At 44.5% G+C, this 22682-nt stretch overlaps 1 protein-coding gene across 7 annotated transcripts in view; it reads right to left on the bottom strand.

Moving 5' to 3' along the window:
• Msra (methionine sulfoxide reductase A) overlaps nt 1-22682 on the bottom strand; it is a 321992-nt gene that overhangs the window by 175403 nt on the left and 123907 nt on the right. For all 7 annotated transcript variants that reach the window (XM_057786124.1, XM_057786125.1, XM_057786127.1 and 4 more), the window contains exon 2: nt 19734-19802. In XM_057786124.1, coding sequence (XP_057642107.1) covers nt 19734-19802 — 69 coding nt within the window. The remainder of the gene's footprint in view (nt 1-19733; nt 19803-22682) is intronic.

The following is a 22682-nucleotide window of genomic DNA, read 5'->3' as shown; positions in this document are numbered from 1 at the left end:
AATCTTCTTACATTACTCCTCAAAGTTTTCTTTGCTATTCTGGCCCGCTAACATTCTCAATTTATTTTAATATCAGCTTGTCAAGATCCATAAAATATCCTCTTAGGATTTTTATTAGAACTACATTGAACCTACATATTAATTTTAAAGTATTTTGGCATGTTAATAATATTGAGTCTTTCTATCAATGAGTCTAATATCACTTTTCATTTATGCAAATTTTCTTTGACACCACGATACAGTTTCTGCAGAAACTGACATGTTTTTATTTGGCACTGTTTTGTGTGCCCTGATTTGCATTGTTCTTACCAATACCGTGTTTTTCTATTACATGTTCTCACTGCTTCACACTATAGTATGAATCTTGGTTTACTGGACTTTCTCTGAAGCACGATTAATAAAAGCTCAGAGACAGATATTGGGGTTCAACCTGAAGATTCAAAAAGCAAAGCAGCCAGCCACTGGCTCTTACCTCTACCTCAGTCTGAAATGGCGATCCTGCCTCCAGGAATCTCAGAATGAGACTGTGCCTGAGAGCTGTCTCCTCCGGTTTTATAATCCTCTCTAGGACTGGGATTAAAGGCCTGCACTGCCCAGTTTCTATAGCAACTAGTGTGGCTACTGGGATTAAAGGTGTGTGTCACCACTGCCTGGTCTGTAAGGCTGGCCAGTGGGGCTGTTTTACTCTCTGGTCCTCAGGCAAGCTTTATTTATTAAAATACAAATGAAATGCCACTTCATTCCTCTATACTCAAAGAGCTCTGAGTAGTTAGGTCTACTGTTTGTCTCCAGGCTCTCCTTGGTCCTCCAACGTGAGAATTGCATACCCTCCCACCTTGCCGGTACCTTTGTACAACAGGGAGGAAAATGGTGATGTAAAATGATCTCCCATCCCTAACCAAGACACCAAGTGACAACTACCTGCAAAGGAAAAATCCGGGTTTTTTCCCAAAGGAGTCTCACTAGATAACACAAACCACACTTCAGGGTAGGCCCCGTGCACAGTAGTAATGATCAACCACAAAACAAACTCAATGGTACCGTTATATATATTTGTCTTGTATTACTATGTTTGGGCAATTTTAATCTTATTGGCCTTTTGCTCGTATGGTTTCTGATTTTGTGTTTTTATGGGTCTTGTTTTTATTTTGTGTGAACATTTGTATTTATATGAATATTGTGTTTTGTGTATTTCTCATCCCTTTTTGCCATTTTTGCTTTGTTTTGTTTAATTCTGGATTATTTGATTTTTTTTTTTCCTGTTTGTTTTCTGAAGAGAAAGAAAGAAGGTATGGAGTTGGGTGGGAGGTGAGGCAGGGAGGATATCAAGGACATAAGGAGGGGAAAATTGTGATCAAAATATGTTTTATAAAGTTTCAATAAAAAATAATGAGAAAAAAGCTAATATCATACACACCTTACTGAGAATGCCTCACTAGACAAGAAGTACATATGCACACTATGTGCATGCAATACTCTCAGAGGTCAGGAGAGGGCATGGGATCCCCTGAAACTGGAGCCACATGGGTGCTAGGAACTGAAGCCAGTGAGGGTTCTTACCTACTGAGCCATCTCTTCGGGGCCCCATCTTATTACCTTTTTTTTTTTTTTAAATTTATTTATTCATTATGTGTACAATATTCTGTCTGTGTGTATGCCTGCTGGCCAGAAGATGGCACCAGACCTCATTCCAGATGGTTGTGAGCCACCATGTGGTTGCTGGGAATTGAACTCAGGACCTTTGGAAGAGCAGGCAATGCTCTTAACTGCTGAGCTATCTCTCCAGCCCCATATTATTACCTTTTAACACATAGATTAGTTAAGAGGGCATGGTTGAAAAGGTGTGGCTGCTCACTATTCTGTCTTTTCATCTTTATTTCTAATTTTCTGTACTGGGTTAGAAACTAGCTTTTTCTATATCCTGTCACAAATTTACCTTGTAACCAGAACACGAATTTTCTAAGTGTTCCACATGCTCCTGAATACTACAAACATTTCTGTTCTCGTTTCCTTGTTGTGTTGTTAAAAACACTCTGACCAAAAGCAACTTAGGGAAGTAAAGGATTTATTCCAGCTTATACTTCCAGGTCAAGTCCATCACCTAGGGAAGTCAATGCAGGACTTAAGCAAGAATGTGAAGTAGAAACCACGGAGGAAGGCTACATGCTAGCTCAACCCCAGATCCCTGTTTACCTAGCTTTCTTTGAGAGTCCAAAACCTCTTGCCCAGAGAATGACACCACCCACAGTGGGCTGACCCCTACTACATCAATTTACAATCAAGGCACTCCTCCACAGACATGCCCACAGGCCAACATTACCCGGGCATCCTTCAGCTGAACCCTTTTCAAGTTGACAGAGAAGGTCAACTAGGAAAGTCTATGGCTCAGGTATGTGTTTCCCTGACATTGGTGTACAAGCTTGGGACAGCATTTAAACCACCTGGGCCCTTTTGAGATTCTGGCATATTAAGCTATGTGAAATATTCTTTTATATCCTCACCCTCTGTTGTTCTGTTCGTTTTTGTATAATTGCTGGCTGTGTTGTTAGCATCTATGAGTCCCTCGCTGTTGCACCTTCTTGGCTCTATGCCTTTGTTTACTATCTCTACTGAACGCTATTAAAAGACTTGTTCTTAAAGTTATTTTTACTAATAACAATGCCCCTGGGTTAACTTTCTTTGTATATTATCTGGCATATCTTTTCCTATTCTTTATTTTTAATTCTCCCATATGTCTTTGTTTTAGGTATGCATCTTGTAAGCATATCTAAATGTGTAACAGTATTTGAAAACTTTGTCTTTTATTAGCAGTAGGAATATATTTACTCTTGTTGTTTATCTATTTTAAATTATTTATAGAGCCCTGCTTTGTTTTCCACTTATGACCCTTTCTTATTTTATGTGACAGTATTCTAGTTTGGGTTATTAATTTTTAATGTTTACTCCCCCTTCTTTGCTGATTTGAAGGCAAAAAATAGAGAAACATTTCAAACACACACCTCATTTGCATGTTTTCCTCGGTACATCCGGCATCACTCAGGACCCATCGCCTCCTACATTCAAGTGCTTCCACACCAAAAAATCTATTTCTTCTTACCATAGTCTAAATAAAGTTTAATTTTTACTCTATTCAACACACACACACACACACCAGACACCCTCACTCCTAGTAAGAGCCATTTCTCCCATCAACCTCAGTCTCTGGAGCATCCCAGTACCCTCTGGTTCTGTTCTGGGCACCACCCGACACAGGCTCTACTCTGGGCACCACCCACCACAGGTTCCGCTCTGGGTACCCCCACCACAGGCTCTACTCTGGGCACCACCCACACAGGCTCTACTCTGGGCACCACCCGACACAGGCTCCGCCTGGGCACCACCCACCCCATCCCTTCAGGAGCCACTTGGGAGTCAGAACTTTTCAAAGCCTACAGTTTCACACATTCACCTTCCCTGTCACCTCTGTGTTGTCACAGGCTGGGTCTCTGCTACCCTGAGTTTGAGAAGAATTATGGTGTTGAATGAGGACATGGTTATGCACCTCTGGCTCACACTATGAGGTCTTGAAATCTACATTTATTATCTAGAAGACAAATGAAACTCACATAGCAAATATTCATCCTGACTACCAAGTGGTGGCAGCTATGGGGTGACACCAGGTGCACAGAAACCCATTCCCTCGTCTCCTCGGTCCTTGACCTGTGACTTTAGCACCACCACCAGCAGGGAAATAAAATTATTCCCACAGTCAGTAAACAGCCCGGCGCCCTTTTCTTTGTATGACAGGAAGAGGGAGGTGAGAAGAAAGAAGGAGGGATGAAGGGAGGGATGGAGGGAGGGAACTGGTCCTCATCAACTGTCATCTGGGAGCTACATAGTGTACCGACCAGCCTCTGTGCTTATGGACTCCCCCAAAACCACATGTTACTTGAAGGAGAAGATGGACATTCTAATTGCTGAGGTCGTTTGCCCAAAGACAGGATTCAAGCCAGGCTTGCAAGGAATTAAAAGATGCTGTTCCTTCTCCTCTGGCCACCTGAGATACAACCTCAGACCCTAAACTGTGGAAGGCATGATCTCAGAACCTGAACCATGGGAGGCACAATCTCAGACCTTGAACCATGGGAGGCACGACCTCAGAAGCTGGGCCATGGGAAGCATGACCTCAGATGCTGGACCCGTAAGAGGCTAAGGCCAGACACTGCTTCTGTGCCGCCTTCCTCTACGGAGGGCTCGCACCACCCACTAATAAACAGCTTGGAGACCCAGGGAGAGTTTAAAGGGCACTCTACTAGGATTTCTTGTGTGGATCTTCCTTTGGGAGACACAAACTATGTCTATTTCCTCCTCATAAGATCCCAGCAACAAACCAAACTACAACTGCACGACACTTCCCCTTGGAGACCTCGAGTTTGTTGGGTTTCCTTACAGAACACTGGTGAGGGTTCACTGGCTGAAAAGTCTCCATCCAGCACGTGTGACGGCCACACTAATGGGCCCCTTCACCAATTAACCTCCCCCCCGCCTTTACACTCTTAACACGGGAGGAAGCTGCCTGCCATTAACTACAGAGAGATGGCTGGGAGGGGTGGTAGGAATTTGGGGCAAGGGTCTAATGGCCTTCCCACCCTCTCCTTCTCCAAGGGAACATAAATCAACAGGCCCCATCCTGATGGACTTTTTTAGTCAGGCACAGCTAATCTGATGAGGATGGTGACCGCTCAGAGAACAATAGCAGACAACAGAATTGCATTTCCAATGGCTGTCAGTAACAGTCACACCGACTGTGCACTGTAAGCTGCACATCTCCAAGGCCCTTCTCACTGAGCTCCCTGTCCTCTAGGAATGGACGAGTGACATCCAAAGGAGAGGTACTCAAGTCCAGCCACAACGGGCAGCGCAGACCTTTGCTCTGAAGGAGAACTAGACAGGACAGGGACAGCAGCAACTGTGTGAGCCCTAGTGACAGAAACACCGCTTGCCTGGTGGAGTCACCGCTGATCCAAAGGAGGAGAGGACAGGAAACCGGGAGTTTGAAGATGGACTTTGACTCTCGTGGAAGATGAGCATGTGATAAAAACGGAACCATTCCCTCTGTTTCACACAATGACTTTAGTTTTACACATTGTGTTAAAGACTCTGCAAGATGCCTCCCTTACCACAGCCCTTACTTGAAAGTACAAAATTTAAAAACACTTTTTGCTAATTAGAGATGCCATACAGCAAGTAGGGGCTGATTGATATTTTTAATATTTGATGATGGCTAATTGCTTTCTGTCCACATCCGTTCCTAATGCTGCCTGAACCCAATAAAGCATTCTCTTCAGGCTCCCCTCTAATTGAATGCATGCCCAGATGTGCACATGTCTGCACCATTCAGCCACAGTATCAAGATTTAGGCATTTCTGGGTTCTTGCTGCTGGGCTTCAGCCCTCCCCTAGGATTGCTCTCCTAAGTATTTACTTAAAAGTTCCAAAAGCTAGAACCCCAAGGTAGCAAGGACTCTGCCTCTAATCTAGCTTAGATGCCTTGCGAATGTTCAAAACTCCGCGAGTATCCTGGCAGTTGGTTGTCTAGTAGAAGCTCAAAGGAGCCCAGTTCTCCTCTGTAGATCTAACAACAGCTGGAAAGCTCTTCTTCCATTGAACCAGAGTCCTGGAATGTCCCTTTGTCCCTCTAGTCCTCTCACAACCTGACGACCCACTGACCATGTGACGACAGCTCTGAGAGCTCCAAAGCACTCCCCTCTGCCAGGTGGATTACAGGTCCTCACACCCTGCTCCTCATGAGAGACCTCTGAGGCCAAGGCCATCTGCTTTCCTCAAGATGTGCCCCAGTGAGTCTCTAGCCTTTAAAGGACAGCAGAGCCACAGATGCTTCCCCAGGGATGGCGTGAAGAGGCTCTGCATTCCCCCGAACAGAATGCCCCAGGCACATGGAGGCCTGGCTCTGCAACCAGGCAGAAAATGTCTCCAGGCAGCTGGAGAGCCAATGGTGTCAAATTGTTGCCAGAGGACAGCAAATGATTTGACAAACATAAGACTCTCAATTCCAGGGATGCAAACAGCTCTAGAGGAAGTGAGGCTGACTGGGGGCACAGGATCTGACGAGCTTGCTCGGCATCTGTCTGGGGCCAAAGATGAGCCCAGAGAAATTAGAACCAGCATTGGGGGTGGCAAAGAGCATCCTTTACTCCTCTTCTACTCCCCAGATGTATTGGTCACAGGCTCTGCACTCTGCAAGGTATTAACAAGTTGGTTTTCCCTTTGAGAGGGGGTAGGAGATCTATGGAATGTCAATGAACAAATGGCCATGACATTTGCAATGGATGCCAGTTACCACAGAGGGATGCGTTCAGTTCCAGCTCCCTCCTCAGGGAGTGCAGGGCATACGGAGGTGGGAAAGAGGCCCCAGATGGAGACATTTTCCTGAAAACTTCCCAAAGCCATCTGTAGCCACCGCATGGCCTTCTGCTTAGCTTTCTTGAAAAGCAGTAAAATGGCAGAAGACAACTTGGGTCAGCATAAATGGCTCTCCTTCTCTTGGAAGAAAGAGGACAGCTGGCAGGGTCCGTGAGAAGCCACTCTTTACAGTGCACAGGTGGTGAGATGGAGGCAGGCATAAGTCAGATGACAGGCTGAGTGTTTGCATGGGGCTGAGCAGCGTCAGTGTGACCCCTGCTGAACTGGACAGGCACCACTTTGTTCTAGAAAGATGGCAAAAAGAAACATCAGCAGTGATGAGTCTCTGCTTGTAGCTCAGCCCCAATGCCATGCCAGGAATCCAAGTACAGGCCACAAGCAGCTCTTACCTCTGAGTCACCCTACACCTCCTGCACCACATGTCAAGGAATCATATACACTCAATTTCTTCCTTCACTTTTCCTAGTTCTCGGTATTTTCTCTGATGGAAATATCCTTCTTACAGTATTGTTTGGTATTCAGTAAATGATCATTAAATGTCCATTAAATTCAGAAAAGCTGTAGGACATGAAAGCAGGATACAGAAATCAAGGGTCTTTCTATACATCATGGGTGACCTAGATTTTAGAACATCCCATTCAATAAGAGCCTCAAAAAATAGCTAGGAATAAATTTAAACAAGAAAGTAAATTAACAATACAATATAAATATAAAACACTGAAGAAAAAATGAAATAGACACCAAAAGCAAAAATGTACTTCAGGCTCGCATAGTAGAAGAATTAATGAATAGTGCTAAAATGTCCAAACTACCCCAAGTGATAGATAAGTTCAATGTAATCCTAACAAATGGATTTCCTAACCAATGGAATTCTCCACCAAAACAGAGAAGGCAACTCTAAAATCATATCAGACTACAAAAGACCACAGTCAAAATCAACCTGAGCAAGAAGACTTAGAAAAATTAGTTATAGGCATCATAATACCAAACTTCAAAATGCACTACAAAACAACACTAACCAAAACAGCATGACCCTGGCATAACAGCAGACACAAGAGCCAATGGAATGGGACAAAGAACCCCAAGGTAACACACACAGCCAACTGAGCTTTTAACAAATACACCAAGAAAATGAGTGGAGATGAAGCAATCTGTCAGTAAACAATGATGGGAAAGTGGATAGCCATGAAAGTAGCCCCCTGAAGGAAAATCCATTCAGAGAGGATGGGGCAGGGAAAATTCCAAAATTGGAAACCACAACACTGCTAGAAGGAAACACGGGGGTGCTTCAGGACATTGCCATGAGCAACCAAATTTTAGATAAGACCACAAAAGCATAAACAAAAGCAGAAAGAGATACATGGAGTTATATCAAATTAAATTGCTTCTGCATAGCATCTGTGTGAAGGGACAGCCTGCATGATGGCATAAATGTTTAAAAACTATTCCTCATCTGATTAGAGACTGACAATCAGAACAAATACGGAGCTCAAATGGCTCAGTAGCAGCTAACGATGATGATGGTAATGATGATGATGGTGGTGATGGTTTTTAAATGGACTAATTATCCGAGTGGACATTTCTCAAAAGAAGACACACAAGGCCAACAAGTGTATGAGAACAGGCCCAAGCTTATTAACTATAAGGGATATGTGAATCAAATCCACACTGAGATATCATCTTACTGTTGCTAGAATGCTAAGATCAAAAAGACAAAAATATTGATGATAATGTAAAGAATGGCAGGCTGTGTATGCTGTTAGGAATGTGGGCTGCGGAGATGGTTCAGTGAGAGAAACAGTCTGCTGCAGAACCATGAGGACCTGGGTTCAGATCCATCCCAGTATCAAGAAATGACACCCAACATTGTCCTCTGATGTCCTCAAATATGCACATGTGTGCACGGCATACATTTGAACACACACAATGGAGATTAATCAAACATGGAGGGATTGGCAATAAGCTAATTCTTGGTAGAGAGTATTTACAGCCTGCTATTGCTCCAGTCAGGGATCAAGGATGCATTGTTTTAATATCCTTAAGAGTTTGCTGTTCTACTGTCTCACTGCTATAGGGCCAGGGCCCAGCTTGTTCCAGGACAGGGAGTCTTGGTGCACACTTGATATAACATGCTCAAGTCAGAGACAAGAGGATTTCTTCATTCCAGAGTCCACTTTCAGCAAGTGCAAACAGCGTATGATAGTTTACCAATACAATTTATGTTACACTGCCCTACTTCATATAGCATATGCTCTTCCATGTTGTTATAAATAAAAGGATTTCATTTTCCTTTAATTTAAATTTAACTTCAGATTTATTTATTTTATGTGTATGGATGTTTTGTCTGTGCAGCGTGTTGCATGCTTGATGCCTAAGGAGGTCAGAGAGGGCATCAGATTCCCTAGAACTGGAGTTAAGGACAGTTGTGAGCTATCATGTGGGTGTTGGGTATTGAATCAGTGCTCTTAGCCCTTGAGCTATTGCTCCAGTCTGATGTGGCACTTCCCTCTGTATGCTGTGAATATGTTTTATTGTCGTTGGTTAATAAAGAAGCTGCTTTCAGCCAATGGCTCAACAGAGTAAAGCCAGGTGGAAAAAATGAACACAGATGCAGAGAGAGAGAGTAGGCAGAGTTGAAGAGACACCATGTAGCTGCCAAAGAAGACAGACGCCCCTGAACCTTAACAGTAAACCACGAGCCTCGTGGTAAAATGTAAAATAATAGGAACTGGTCAATTTAAGATGTAAAAGTTAGTTAATAAGAAGCCTAAGCTATTGGCCAATCATTATTGTAATTAATAGAGTTTCTGTGTGATTATTCGGGTCTAAGCAGTCGGGAAACAAATGAGCAGTCTCTGCCTACACCAGACCTCGGATTCGTATTTTGAGACAGGGTCTCTTATTAGCCTGAAGCTCAACAACCAGGCTTAGGCTTGCTTGACAATGAACTACAGAGATCCACCATTCTCTACCTCCCCAGAGCTGGGCTTATACGTACGTGTCACCATGCTCAGTGTTCTTTGCATAGGTGCTAGGAATCTAACTCAGGGCCTCATACTTGTAAGGCAAGCCCTTTACTGACTGAGCTATCTCTCTAGCCCCTTCCTTACTCTATTAAGCTTTTCAAAACTATTTTTATTAATTTAACTTTAAAAAATAAAACTGAATATAATCATGGTATATAATGTGTTAACTTATGTATCCACAGCGGAGTGATTAAATCAAGCTAATTAACATATCATTCCACGTCTTCACCGTTTTTTTTTGGGGGGGGGGAGTAAGCCAACCTATATCTACTCTCTAACAATTTCCTGGCATCCGTTATATCGACTATAGTCACCTCTTACATGAGAACTCTCCCGGATGTGACTATTTTGCATCAGAGTGACATTTCACACTCTCTGACAAGTGCTCCTCCACCTGTCTTTTGCACCCCAGTCCCAGGCCCTGGCATCCACTATTCCATCCACTACTCTGCTTCTAGGAGATCACCCTTTCCAGATTCCTCATGTGAGATGATCATGGCACCATCCTTCTGTGCCTGGTTTATCAAATGAGCATAACGGCCTTCAGGTTCCTTCATGTTGCCCTAATGATGGAGTTTCCTTCAATGTTAAGGCTGACCTTGGTTGCATTTTCTTTACCCATTCACCCACTGATGGGCTTTCAGGTTGATACTTACTTTGCCTCTTGTGGAAAATATCAACAGTAAAGAATTCTGGAAAGATGTGGGGGAATGGTACTCACTGGGGCCTGTGAAGGTGCAATTGTTCTGAAAAACAAAATGGTAGTGCCTAAAAACCTCCAAAGAACCTAAGTGGAGTATTCTATCCTGGGTGCGGTCACCAGAGGAACTCAAACCAAGAATTTGAAGAGGTCTGCAATTGTGCTCCTCTCAGCGTTGTTGAAAACAGCAAAAGACAGACACCACCCAAGTACCAAATGAATAAGCAGACCATGGTCCATACATGCAATAAGATAAAGGAGGAGATATAACATACACTGTGACTCGGATGGACTATGAAATATTGTGCTGTGTGAAACAAGCTAGCCATACATGGATATTGCTTGATTCCACACCTAGACACCTGGAACAGTCAGCCTGAAGAAGACAGCGGCATGATAGGAATTATCAGAGCTAGGGGAAGTGGGTTGACAACAGTTTTTTAGCAGCCACAGAACTTCAGTCTGGGACGCAGGATGGTGAAGATACCTAACAATGTGAATGCATTTACCAACGTGAAACTGAATGCCTGAAACTGTTAAAACAGTAAGTTGTATATACATACATTGGTTTACCAAACAATTAAATTATATCACACAAGAGATCTTACTTCATATTGCTGTTAGAAACACCAAGTCAAGTTCATGCTGTTTTATAAATCACAAATTTATAAATATGGCTTATATTCCTTATTTGTTTCTTCCTTTTAAAATTTTTATTACACTTATTTATTTATGGGTATGTGTGTATGTGGAAGTGGGTGCACATGTGCCACAGCATACATGTGGAGGTCAGAGAACAATCTGTGGGAGCTGAATCTCTCCTTTCACCATGTGTGTCCCAGGGGTTGAACTCAGGTCTGTTGGGGAATGTTATTTTCAGGTGTGTGACTTTTGTTTATGCTTCATTTGTTTAACTCTGTGAAGCTGTGTTCCTGTGCCTGTCTAAAACACCTAATGGGCTAGTGAAGCACTGAACAGCCAATAGTGACGCAAGAGCAAGGATAGGCGGGGCTGGCAGGCAAGGCACATAGAAGGAGAAATCTGGGAGGAGAGAGAATGAGGAGCAGGAGAAGGAGAGGAGCACATCAGGGGCCAGCCACCCAGCCAGTCACAGAGTAAGAAGGAAAGGAAGGTATACAGAAATAGAGAAAGATAAAAGCCCAGAGGCAAAAGGTAGTCGGGATAATTTAAGGAAAACTGACAAAAAACAAGCCAAGCTAAGGCCTGGCATTCATAACTAAGAATAAGCCTCTGTTTGTGATTTATTTGGGAGTTGGGTAGTGGGCCCCCCAAAAAGACAAAAGAACCAAACATCACACAATACAGGTCCTCAGGCTTGGTGGCAAGAACCTTTACCATCTCACCAGGCCTTACTTTCTTTGATCTGGCAGAGTTCAGATATCTGTTGCTGTACTATGTCTTGTACATATTTTCATGTGTTTTACAATCAAGACAGAGACAGCTGAGGAGAATACGAGCAAGGGAAAGAATGTCATGCTTCATATTACCTGTACTTGACCCACAGCTAGTCGGGGGCTGCAGGTTCAGCTCAGTGGTAGCATGCTTACCCAGCACGTACAAGGACCTGGCTTTGATCCTCAGTACTCAAAAATAAAATGCTGGCTTGGTTCACTGAGGCTGAATAATCAATTCCGTTTTTGCTGTTGTCTACATCTGCTTACTGTCTGTGAAATGTGAGTGTGGAGAGAAACAATAGAAACACAACTGTTCCCCCGGCCTGGTTTTCTGCTTTGGTTTTTTGCATGCTTTCTTGGAGATGTGAGAAATGTCTGCCACGTTTGTAAAATAAATTGATCCTTTTCTATTATAAAAGAAATTTTAAAAAACAGGCCTGTTGGATTAGGGACAAAGGAGGATGATAGCATTAATAACCAGCTGGTTTCATAGCTGAGGCCAAAGCTCTCAACCAGGCACGGGAGGAAGCCTGGGCTGGACCAGTCCAGTCCAGTGTTAGAGAGCTTTGCTGAAAGGTCAGTACTGGGACCTGGGTGATGGGAAGTCAGTTCTCAACTGTGACACAAGCTGTCTCTCTCAGTGTCCTTGAGACAAAGGGCTTGTTTGGCATTACGAAGGAAGGATGCTAGAACCAATGGATCTGAAGGAAGCTGAGGTCAGTGTCCAGGATCTTGGCCATGATGACAAACTGGCAGGGAAGGGAGGCTCAACAGACCCTGTAGTGACTCACTGGGCAGTACTATGGTGATCTCATGTCCCCTTTGGCCCATGAGGCATTTTCTGTAACAGTCTGACCCAAGTCCCATGCCCTTGTCCTCCCTTCTTTATTCCAAAGATTGCACAAAAAAGGGGGCAAGAAACTCATTAGCAGCACTCTAGATTTCTGTGGTGTGACCCCACTGGAACTCCCCACGTCTTCCTGGACCTCTCCCCAGCTGTTCTATTGGGAGGGCCTACCTCTGGGCTCTTCTATGCATTGCAAATGACTGCGATTGATAGAAAAGTGTAGTCTAAATCAATGACATGTTACTGTGGTAAATGTCATCTCGCTCCTGCCCAGAACGATCCTTCAAATACAGACAATTTCTACCAGAACTCCAGCTACTACACCCTACCAGGACCTACAGCCCACAGGCCCATGAAAGCTATGAAGGCAGCCCAACCCAAAATTCTAAAATTACAGTTTTTTGTGTAAATTGAGTGCATGGTTCTTATATATGAACTCTGTAGAAGACAGTGAGCAATACAGTGTAAAAAGGTTAGAAACACTCATCCATTGCTGGTGGGAATGCAAACTTGTGCAACCACTTTGGAAATCAGTGTGGTGGTTTCTCAGGAAATTCGGGATCAACCTACCTCTGGACCCAGCAATACCACGCTTGGGAATATACCCAAGAGATGCCCTATCATACAACAAAAGTATATGCTCAACTATGTTCATAGCAGCAGTGTTTGTAATAGCCAGAACCTGGAAACAACCTAGATGCCCTTCAATGGAAGAATGGATGAAGAAAGTATGGAATATATACATATTAGAGTACTACTCAGCAGTAAAAAACAATGACTTCTTGAATTTTGCATGCAAATGGACGGAAATAGAAAACACTATCCTGAGTGAGGTAAGCCAGACTCAAAAAGAGGAACATGGGATGTACTCACTCATATTTGGTTTCTAGCCATAAATAAAGGACATTGAGCCTATAATTCATGATCCTAGAAAAGCTAAATAAGAAGGTGAACCCAAAGAAAAACATATAGGCATCCTCCTGAATATTAAATTTCATCAAGCGATGAAAGGAAACAGAGACAGAGACCCACATTGGAGCACTGGACTGAAATCTCAAGGTCCAAATTAGGAGCAGAAGGAGAGAGAGCACGAGCAAGAAACTCAGGACCGCGAAGGGTGCACCCACACACTGAGACAATGGGGATGTTCTATCGGGAACTCACCAAGGCCAGCTGGCCTGGGTCTGAAAAAGCATGGGATAAAACCGGACTCGCTGAAAATAGCGGACAATGAAGACTACTGAGAACTCAAGAACAATGGCAATGGGTTTTTGATCTTACTGCACGTACTGGCTTTGTGGGAGCCTAGGTAGTTTGGATGCTCACCTTACTAGACCGGAATGGAGGTGGGTGGTCCTTGGACTTCCCACAGGGCAGGGAACCCTGATTGCTCTTCGGGCTGATGATGGAGGGGGACTTGATTGGGGGAGGGGGAGGGAAATGGGAGGGGGTGGCGAGGAGGAGGCAGAAATCTTTAATAAATAAATTAATTAATTAATTAAAAAAATAAACAAACAAATCTCTCTAATGATGTACGTGATAAGGTGAAAGCTGTGTAGCTCTTGAATCCTTGATTTGGTCCATGTTAGAATTCACACAAGTTGTACATTTACCAATTTTAGATTTTTAGTATTATGTCTCAATAAAAAGTATGTTCATAAAAAAAAAAAAAAAAAAAAAAAGAATCAAGTCTCTTCTCCCACTACAGACAAGCTTCCTGCTCTCTCAAAACAACATGGATGCATCTTCCCAGTCGCAGGACACGCTCAGGTTCCTCTGGGCCCCATCCCTCTGGTATCAGGCCTGTCTACACCCAGGAAAAAAATGAAAGTCAAGATCATCAACATGTGAAAAAGATACAAAAAACAAACTTGCCTTAAAAGCATCTCCAAAGCTAGGGACGTAAATTGGAAGAGGTTTGCCTAGCAAGTAGGAGACCCTGGGCTCCATCTCAGTACTTCATAAAACATCCATGATGGTGGAGCAGGCCTATAATCCTGGTGTGCAGAAGTTAGGGGTAGAAGGATCATGGGTTCAAGGTCATCCTTGGCTACTAGTTACTCAGTGAGTTCAAAGCCAATCTGGGATATATGAAATCTGTCTCAAAAAAAGGGGGTTCTCCAAAATCTAAGGACTTTCCTGTCCTTTGAGGAGCTTCAGATGACCTAGGGAAAGACCCCGCCTCTGATTACCCATGGCTTCTCCATCTTGGAAGGCTGCTCCAGTTCTCAGCTTGCTGTGCCGTCAGTCTTGTGGGCATAGATGGGCTGCGTAATTACAAACATTTTCTGTCATTCGCCCCAGCCTTTCCCCTGGAATGTGTGTCTGCCACTCTTCTGCTCCCAGACGCAGCTTCAATAGTTTTCAGTCAAGGTTCAGGGAGAAACCCGCCACACCGGGATTTGATTATTTACCAACATAATGTTGGCTGTGAGCCAGCGAGGCACCAATACATTTTCCTTTGAAGCCTGACATATTGCCTGCTGTTCCTAAGTCTGTTTTCTCAGCTGGCCAACAAATAACCAGGACTGCTTAAAGGAAAAAAAAAAAAATCACAATTCAATGGGGGGGGGGTGTTGATCTTGTGGTGGGTTCCTCATAGAGACACTGATCTCATTCTCCCAAGGTGACAAAGGTGTTCACAGGAGTGGGGCTTCTGACACCTGCTGGTCCCCAGACCCCTTTGATCAGTTTTTCTGTACATTACTGCAGGAAAGGCCTGCGAAGAACTGGCCCTGGTGTCAACAGTAGCAGGTGACAAGGGTATCAGCATGTCCCCGAATATCTTAGACTGGCATGTGCTCTCCTGGCATGTTGAAGGACCCCCCAAGACAAACTGACACAGATCACAGGCCACTTGAAAGCTGCTCGTCCCAAAAAGCTACTGTCAGGCTATTGGGACAATAAGGGATAGCAGCTGCTGTCACTTCCTAACAATTCTGTCCCTTTCAAGTTCTCCTTGTAGAATTCTTCCTGTGAGCAGTCTAGGTGTGGGAACATAAAAGAGTTTTGAATATGAAATAATTTCTTAAGGAAAGGTTTAGGGCTGAGTGTAGTGGTGCAAGCCTTTAATCCCAACACTTGGGGGGCAGAGGCAGGTGGATCTCTGAGTTCAAGGCCAGCCTGATCTACAGGGGAAGTTCCAGGACAGCCAGGGCTACATAGAGAAAACTTGTCACAAATAAATAAAAAAAAAAAAAACAAAGCCTAAGTTCATAACTTTAACACTCACATTTAAAAGAAAACAAAAAACAAAACAAAACCAAAGCAAACATGTGACGTGTGGTAGTGTGCCTATAACCAAAGACTAGGGTGAGTAGAGATAGGTATATCCCCAGAGCTCACTGGCCAGGCACCCTAGCCAATTGGTGAGCTTCAGGTTCAGTGAGAGACCATGTCTCAAAAGATCAAGTTGATCATAAGAGATGAAGACACCTGGCACAAACCCCTGACCTCCACAAGTACCCCACATACACGCACACACACACACACACACACACACACTCTTCCAAGTTGGCTCCAGCAGAGGTAACAAGATGACAACATCACGGGTTGCAACCTTTATAAGCCCCAGTTTGTATGCCTTAGTTTATTATTTTTCAATGTCTACCTCATTCAGTATGTATTTAAAAGTTATAAGCCAGTTATACGCTTAGATCTTATTTTAATATAATTTCTAGTTCTTTTCTTTTTAAAAAAATAATTAAGATAGGGTTCTCATTCACTCACTGTACAGTCTCAGTCGGCATGGAACTTGAGATTCTCCTGTCTCAAGCCCCTACATGCTGGGATTATAGGTGTGCACTTCACGTGTAGTTTAGACATTGTTTTCAAGGGCGAGCTTTCCTATTTGGGAATGTCAGAGTTTGGGTAGCAAATAGATGTTCAAAGACTTACTTTAAAGTTTTTCCAAAATTGTGTGTATGGATGTGTGCCTATGTGTGGGTATGTATGTGCACATGCATGTGAGCGCAGGTACATGTGGAGGCCAGAAGAAAGCAGTGGCAGGAGTTGTGAACTACCGGATGTGAGTGCTGGGAACTAACCCAGGTCCTCTGCACGAGAATGTGCTCTTAACCACTGAGCAACTTCTCTAGCCCCTAAAGTTTCAAATAACTCATCTTTCGAGTCTAGCTTGTGACTATAATCTTGCCCTTTCCATCCCTGTCCGCGTTTCTCAATTAATAAGCTTTTATTTTATTTGCTCTGATCGATCCTCTCGTCTGTGGAGTGTTTCCCATAGATGAAGTAGCTGTTCTAGACTGACAACACTCCCCCAAGCCCAGAAGGCTACAGCCTGATGCTCTGCTGGACAGAGTGGCCCACGGCCAAGAGTTGTCACTTTCATTAAGATATCGGGAGCAGAGAAAACCGTCCTGAGACAGGCATGGGGGGACAGCCAAAGATGTTCTCAGCTTGGCTGGGTCTTTAATCTCCAGATGAGATGCTTCCGTCTCTGCCCACTTCACAGGACCCCTGTACAGATAAGAGGCGGGACAGCCACAGGGCACTCTCAGACAGCACAGACAGAGGCATTACATAACAGCCAACTGTTCTGTTTCACTTTGGCAAAGTGTAGCTCCCTCTAACCTGAAAGTGAGCATCAGCGGCAGACCTGAGGAGCACCAGGGACCAGGGCCTGTAGCCTCGCTCATTAATATTGGCCCAGCCGATGAAGGGAGAAGGAGAAGATCTGGAGGAAAAATTCACAGATGGACCACAGAAGACAGAATAAAAGAAATGTCTTGAATTAATTGGCAAAGACTGAACGGCAGGCACAATGTTTAAGGAGCTATCTCTGACCACTGGGTACAACACACTTCTGTATTTTTTGCACCAGAATGGGTTTTAATCCCTCTGAACTGATCTAAAAGCCTAACTGTGGCCCAGCAGTCACCAGCAGAGTGGATTAACCCATAAAGCGGCCATGTAGACATCATTCTACTCGCCCTGTTCAGCCACTAGATGAAGTTACCATTGGTGACACTGTTTTGGCATGATGTATTGAGACCTCCACGGATGAAGGAGGAGTCTGGACAGGTAAGAAGCACCCCTATTGCTCTGGGAAACTGACAGGCAGGCAGATGCAGCCAGTACTGGCCGCATTATTTGTTACTAAAATCGAAACGGGGAGGGAGCCGGATGAGACTTTCACTCCAAACAGCATTTTCCCAGCAAAAGCTGCATCTCAAGGGTCCTTCAGAGCACTCTGGGAATACACGGGAGTTTACAAATCAATTTACTAAATTGGCTTGGCTGGAAACCATGCTTTTGTGTGTGGATCCGGCCGAAAGGTATTTTTTAATCTATCAGACCCTAGTGGGGCTCCTTCAAGCAGTACAGAGAAAGGTAAAACCAGGAAGAGAATGTCAGTTCCAAGCCAAGTAGGCTCCGGCTCAAACCCTGGTACCAAAGGTCCAGCAGCCCTGGGTGAGTCACATGACCTCTCTGAGCCAACTGCCTAGCTAACCCACCAGCCTCTTGAAGTGCTGGCAGCGTAAGCGCCCTGTATATCTCAGAGTCAAGCGCTGTGTCAATCTGACCTTTTCAGGACAGCTATAAGCAGCCCAGGATGACAGGAGTTCTCCCCACGCCGGCCGTTATCTCATCTCCCATAGGCCAGGGGGACAAGTGACATAAAGGGAGCGGAGCTCTGGAAACCTCACTCTGCAATGACTGCATCTACTTAACCAAACGGGGAACTTCATTTAAGCCGCAAAGAGAGCCAAGCTGCACTTACAAAGCAGACTTTTTAGATGTCAGGCTTATGCTATTTTCGGTTCTGTATAATTTTGCCCTTTAGATATTGTGAACTTGAAGAATTATGCAAGCGGTCCTTGTTTGTTTGTTTGTTTGTTTGTTTGTTTTTAAAGGAAGACCTCAAATGTATAGCAACCCTTCTACCTTTGCCTTCCAAATACTGGGATCATAGGCCTTGCTACCACACCTGACTCTGAGCCTTTTTTTTTCTTTTTTTCTTCACATCGCACCTATTGGCCATTCAGCCAGTTACAGCAAGTTTTCCAGGCTCACTGTGACTCTTGAGTCTGAGGTCTTGAGTAGGGAGAAGGCAGAACAAAGGCCCAGACCTAGAGAGGGCTCAGGATTCACCCAACAGAAAGCTAAGAAGTGTCTTACCCAAAGTCAAACTGTGAAGGCATTTGGTGGAGTTTTAGTAAACCACTGGAAATTAATATGGAATGGAAAAGGAAAGGAGTCTTGACATGGAGTTACATGCCCTGACGCTTCCAACTCTGAGGTCAATGTATGCCAGTTCTCACAGCACTGCAGGAGACAGAGGCCTGTTAGGACAGGCCTGTGTCATTTCTCTCTCTCACAAGGATTTATTAGACATCACTGTGTCAAAAAATGCCTGAGAAGATATGTGATTGCTCAGGACTGGAGCCCATGATAGCCTGGCCCATCACAATGGCTTGGCCTATCATCCAAGTCCTGTGGTGAGGTACAACATCACAAGGCGGAGGCCATGGCACAGCAGAGCCACTAATAATCTCGTAGTGGCTAGTAAGCAGGGATAGAGGGGGACAAGTAAGGTCCCAATAAATCGGAGGGGCCTTGCCTAAGAAGACCTCAGGACACCGCTGGAGAGAAGAGCCCAGAGGCCGAAGAAGCAAGGAAGGGAAGAAGGGAGCTGGTGTGAAGAAGGGGAGGAGGAGAGGAGGCAGAGAAGGACAGACAGAAAACTGCCAGAAGCAGGGACATGTGGAAGGCGGTGTGAGAGACAGAGGCTGTGGACGTGGATACGTGGACAAAGAAGACTTCACCAAATGGTTCAGAATTAGCCAAAAATAAATAAATATTTTTTTTCAAAAACCCACAACTGTAATTTTTAGGTTCATAGCCAAGGATTGGACTCAGCTCCACTTGAAATATTTTTAATTAATGATCCTACCCATGAAATGTGCTCAATTCATGGAGAAGAAAGAGGCCATCTAGTTAGGAGTGGGTCGCAATAATGACTCCACACAACTTGATAGAAGTTGTGCATCTGTGTGAAATAGAAAGAAAAGCTCAAATTCTAAATTAATTAGGTTAATTCACAGTGTGGCCGAAAGAAACTGCAATCTTACAGCGTGATATCTGGGCTGTCAAAGTTAGACAAGAAAACATACTGGATTCTACAAAGTAAGTATTCCTTGGCCCAGAAATTACTAAGAACTCAAGAGTTTTCTTGGCTGTAGCAACTTGTAAATATCTAGAAGAGCCCAGATTTTGAAGCCCCAAGGACACTTACTACAGCTAAGAAAGTTGGCAGGAAGCTTTGCACAGTATTTGGGTTTTCTTTCTGAGTTGATATCTTACCAAATACAGCCATCTGTGTTCCCTCTGGGAAAGGTTCAACCGTTCTGTTGCCACTGACATGGTGTTTGGCTGGAAAAAGAAAGAAAGAAATGTGAGTTTAAGTGTAAAGTTTGACATGCATGCTAACACATGTCATTAAATGTGTCAGTGAGCCCGTTCTCTGCAGGAGTCAGGAACACACCAGAGCTTACCCTCTTGAGAGAATTTCAATTACCTGGCTATTTTTATAAAGCCATGTGTGTACATGCACTCATGTGCATGCGTGCAAGGGCGCATGTGGGGTTGAGGAAGCAGACGTGTGTATGTATATGCGGTGGCCAGAAGTTAGCCTCGGATGTCGTTCCTCAGGTGCGATCCACTTTGTTTTTGAGTTTTGTTTTGTTTTGAGGCAGTCTCTCACCAGCTTAGAGCTCACCAATTTGGCAAGGCTGGCCAGTCAAGGAGCCCAAGAGATCACACCTGTATCTGCCTGTATCACACCCACATGGGCTCACTGACATATAACTGCATGTGTTCGTATGCCTGTCAAGCTTTTAATCCCCAGCACAGAGATTAAAATATTTGCCACCAAATACAGCATTTTCTGTGGGTTCTAGAAATCAAACTCAGGCCCCCAGGCTTGCAGGGGAAGCCACTGACTGGGTCATCTCCCTAGCCCTTTATCTGAGTTTTCAATCTCAATGACAGGGCAGCTTAGACATCAAACTCTGGCATGTTATTTTGTAAATGAATATGTCAGGGACCAAGTTATTACAGGCCTGGACAACGGAAAAGTGCTGGACCCCTGGTCAGAGGGTCCTTACTGAAGCTGACCACCCAAGAGAACAAGGGAATCCTTGAAATCCAGGGTGAGCTAGGATGTCTCCCTGGACAATGTCCAACAATCAGCATACTGATAAAGTTGGTATTTAAACAAGTGCATCAGGAGGCCAGGGCACTCCACTGTGATTCGAGCACTATTCCAGGGACAACTGTTTTGGGGACCCATGGATATCTGGTGCTTATCAACAGCCCTTCAGCCCTGAAGTCCCACCACCATGGCAAAGTAGAGATGTAATGAGCCTCCAGGTTGGGGCTTCCAACATACATTTGCTCTCAAGATCCCCAAGCGGAGAACCCTGGAGAACGCTCCATCTGAGCACATGTAAGTGTTGTCCTTAGTGATGCCCAGATATGAGTGTTTTACATAGAAGAACACAGGAGGAACAACTAGATCCTGACATTCAACCTCCTCATGGCTTAAGAGTCATACCAGGTCTACTACGCTCTGGCCAAGGGTGACAAGGAAACAACCCGAGCGAATGCCAGAGGATCTTGGTGAACCACAGAACTATCTGGTCCAAGTGTGAGGAGATATGACACTAGATTGAGGTAGGGACCATGCCACAGCAGGCCTTAAGCTCCTATCCAAATCATGGGCTTTCAGCACCCTTTGTATCATTGACTAGGTGATGTAGACCCTGTGAGTCTGTGAGGCTCCTTTTAGTTCCCCAGATTTCATAAGTTCATCTCAGGGTTTTCTACTGGTTTTCAAGAAAGAAAATCCAAGAAAAGGGAAGCAAATAGCCCAGAGTAGAGACAGATAGTGGGCAGGCTTGGCAGCTTCCTGGGGCCCTCAGCCACTGTTGAACACAATCAACAGAGACACAATGAAAGGTCCCAGATGACCCTGTCTGGCTCGCTCATAGGACCCTGTCTGGCTCGCTCATATGCTTAAGCTCCCTGGTCACTGCATCCCAGTAAACACATAGAGACCAAGGCTCTGCCTTATGAGTACCCCCGACCCATCCCTTAACCCTGGCCAATGAGCCTAGATTCTCACCTTTTACCCTTGCCAAGAAATCAGAAACTCCTTCTTTTAACCCATGACCCCCACCTGTAAGAGTTGAACCTGAGGGAAAATGTATGTAGGAAAAAAAGAGGATCTACGTTAACAGAACGTTAAGTTCCACTTGTCATCAGGAGGCCTCACAGACTGCTTAGAAATTACACTCGTGGTTTTATCAAATGCAGCTGGTCCCTCTGGACTGGAGATGCCATCGCTATCTTCAGTCAGAGCAGCTGTGATCACCAGCACATTGCCCTCAAGAAACCAGGCTTATTAGCCTTCCTTCATGGAAGGACTGGGAGGCTTAGGAGCCTTCAGGAAGACCTTGAAGAGGTGCCTCTCCCCGCGGATATGTAAGAGGGAAACTGACTCAGTGAGGCATTCCAGTAGTGTCGCTGCCTAAGAGTTGTCCAATGGACCCTCAGAGGGCACCTTTTCAAGAGCCCTCCGTGCTGTTGGCAGGACTCTCGGCTGTCTGGTCAACCTACGTTCCTGTGAGGAGATCCAGTAGGACTCACTGGATCACCAAGCTGGACTTGGCATGGAGTCCTTTCTTGGTTTGTTGATGCTCTCTCTACCTGAGCTCAACGGATGTGACAGCAATGTATCCGAGGCACAGCTTAGAACAACAAAGAACTTTGATATCTGCAGTACTGACGAGAGGAAGCTATTTTATTACGCCACACGCCACTCATGTGGACTACAAGGACAATGAACTAAGATGGGGATATTGAGAGGAAAGTGAAAAACACAGAGACTATGCAGGGTATTTCTTTTTACTCAATGCTACCTTTGTCATTGTTAGATTCTTTTTCTCATTGTCTAGGATAAAAACACTAAAAAAAATTTAAAACCCACAAAACCATAGACGTCTCTGTATAAGTTTTTTCCTTAGCAATTGGTTTCCTGGGCAGACCAAGGCTAATCTATAGCTCAGATGAAGTTCACATATATAAGAGAAGGTATGTGACATTGTGGTGCCATAGGAGATGTTCTCAGACCTGACTGCCTGCATCACTGCCTTAGGAACAGGCCACCATCTCCCCACCTCTTGGGCTAGCTCCTGTACTACCCACATACACTGTGTCCTGAGTCTAGCCAACTTCACCTTCTCTTTACCA

This window comes from Chionomys nivalis, chromosome 12 (genome assembly GCF_950005125.1).
Source record: "Chionomys nivalis chromosome 12, mChiNiv1.1, whole genome shotgun sequence".
NCBI classification, from domain to species: domain Eukaryota; kingdom Metazoa; phylum Chordata; class Mammalia; order Rodentia; family Cricetidae; genus Chionomys; species Chionomys nivalis.
The sequence above is the reverse complement of the archived record's forward strand: the minus strand, read 5'-3'. Positions and strand labels throughout refer to the sequence as shown.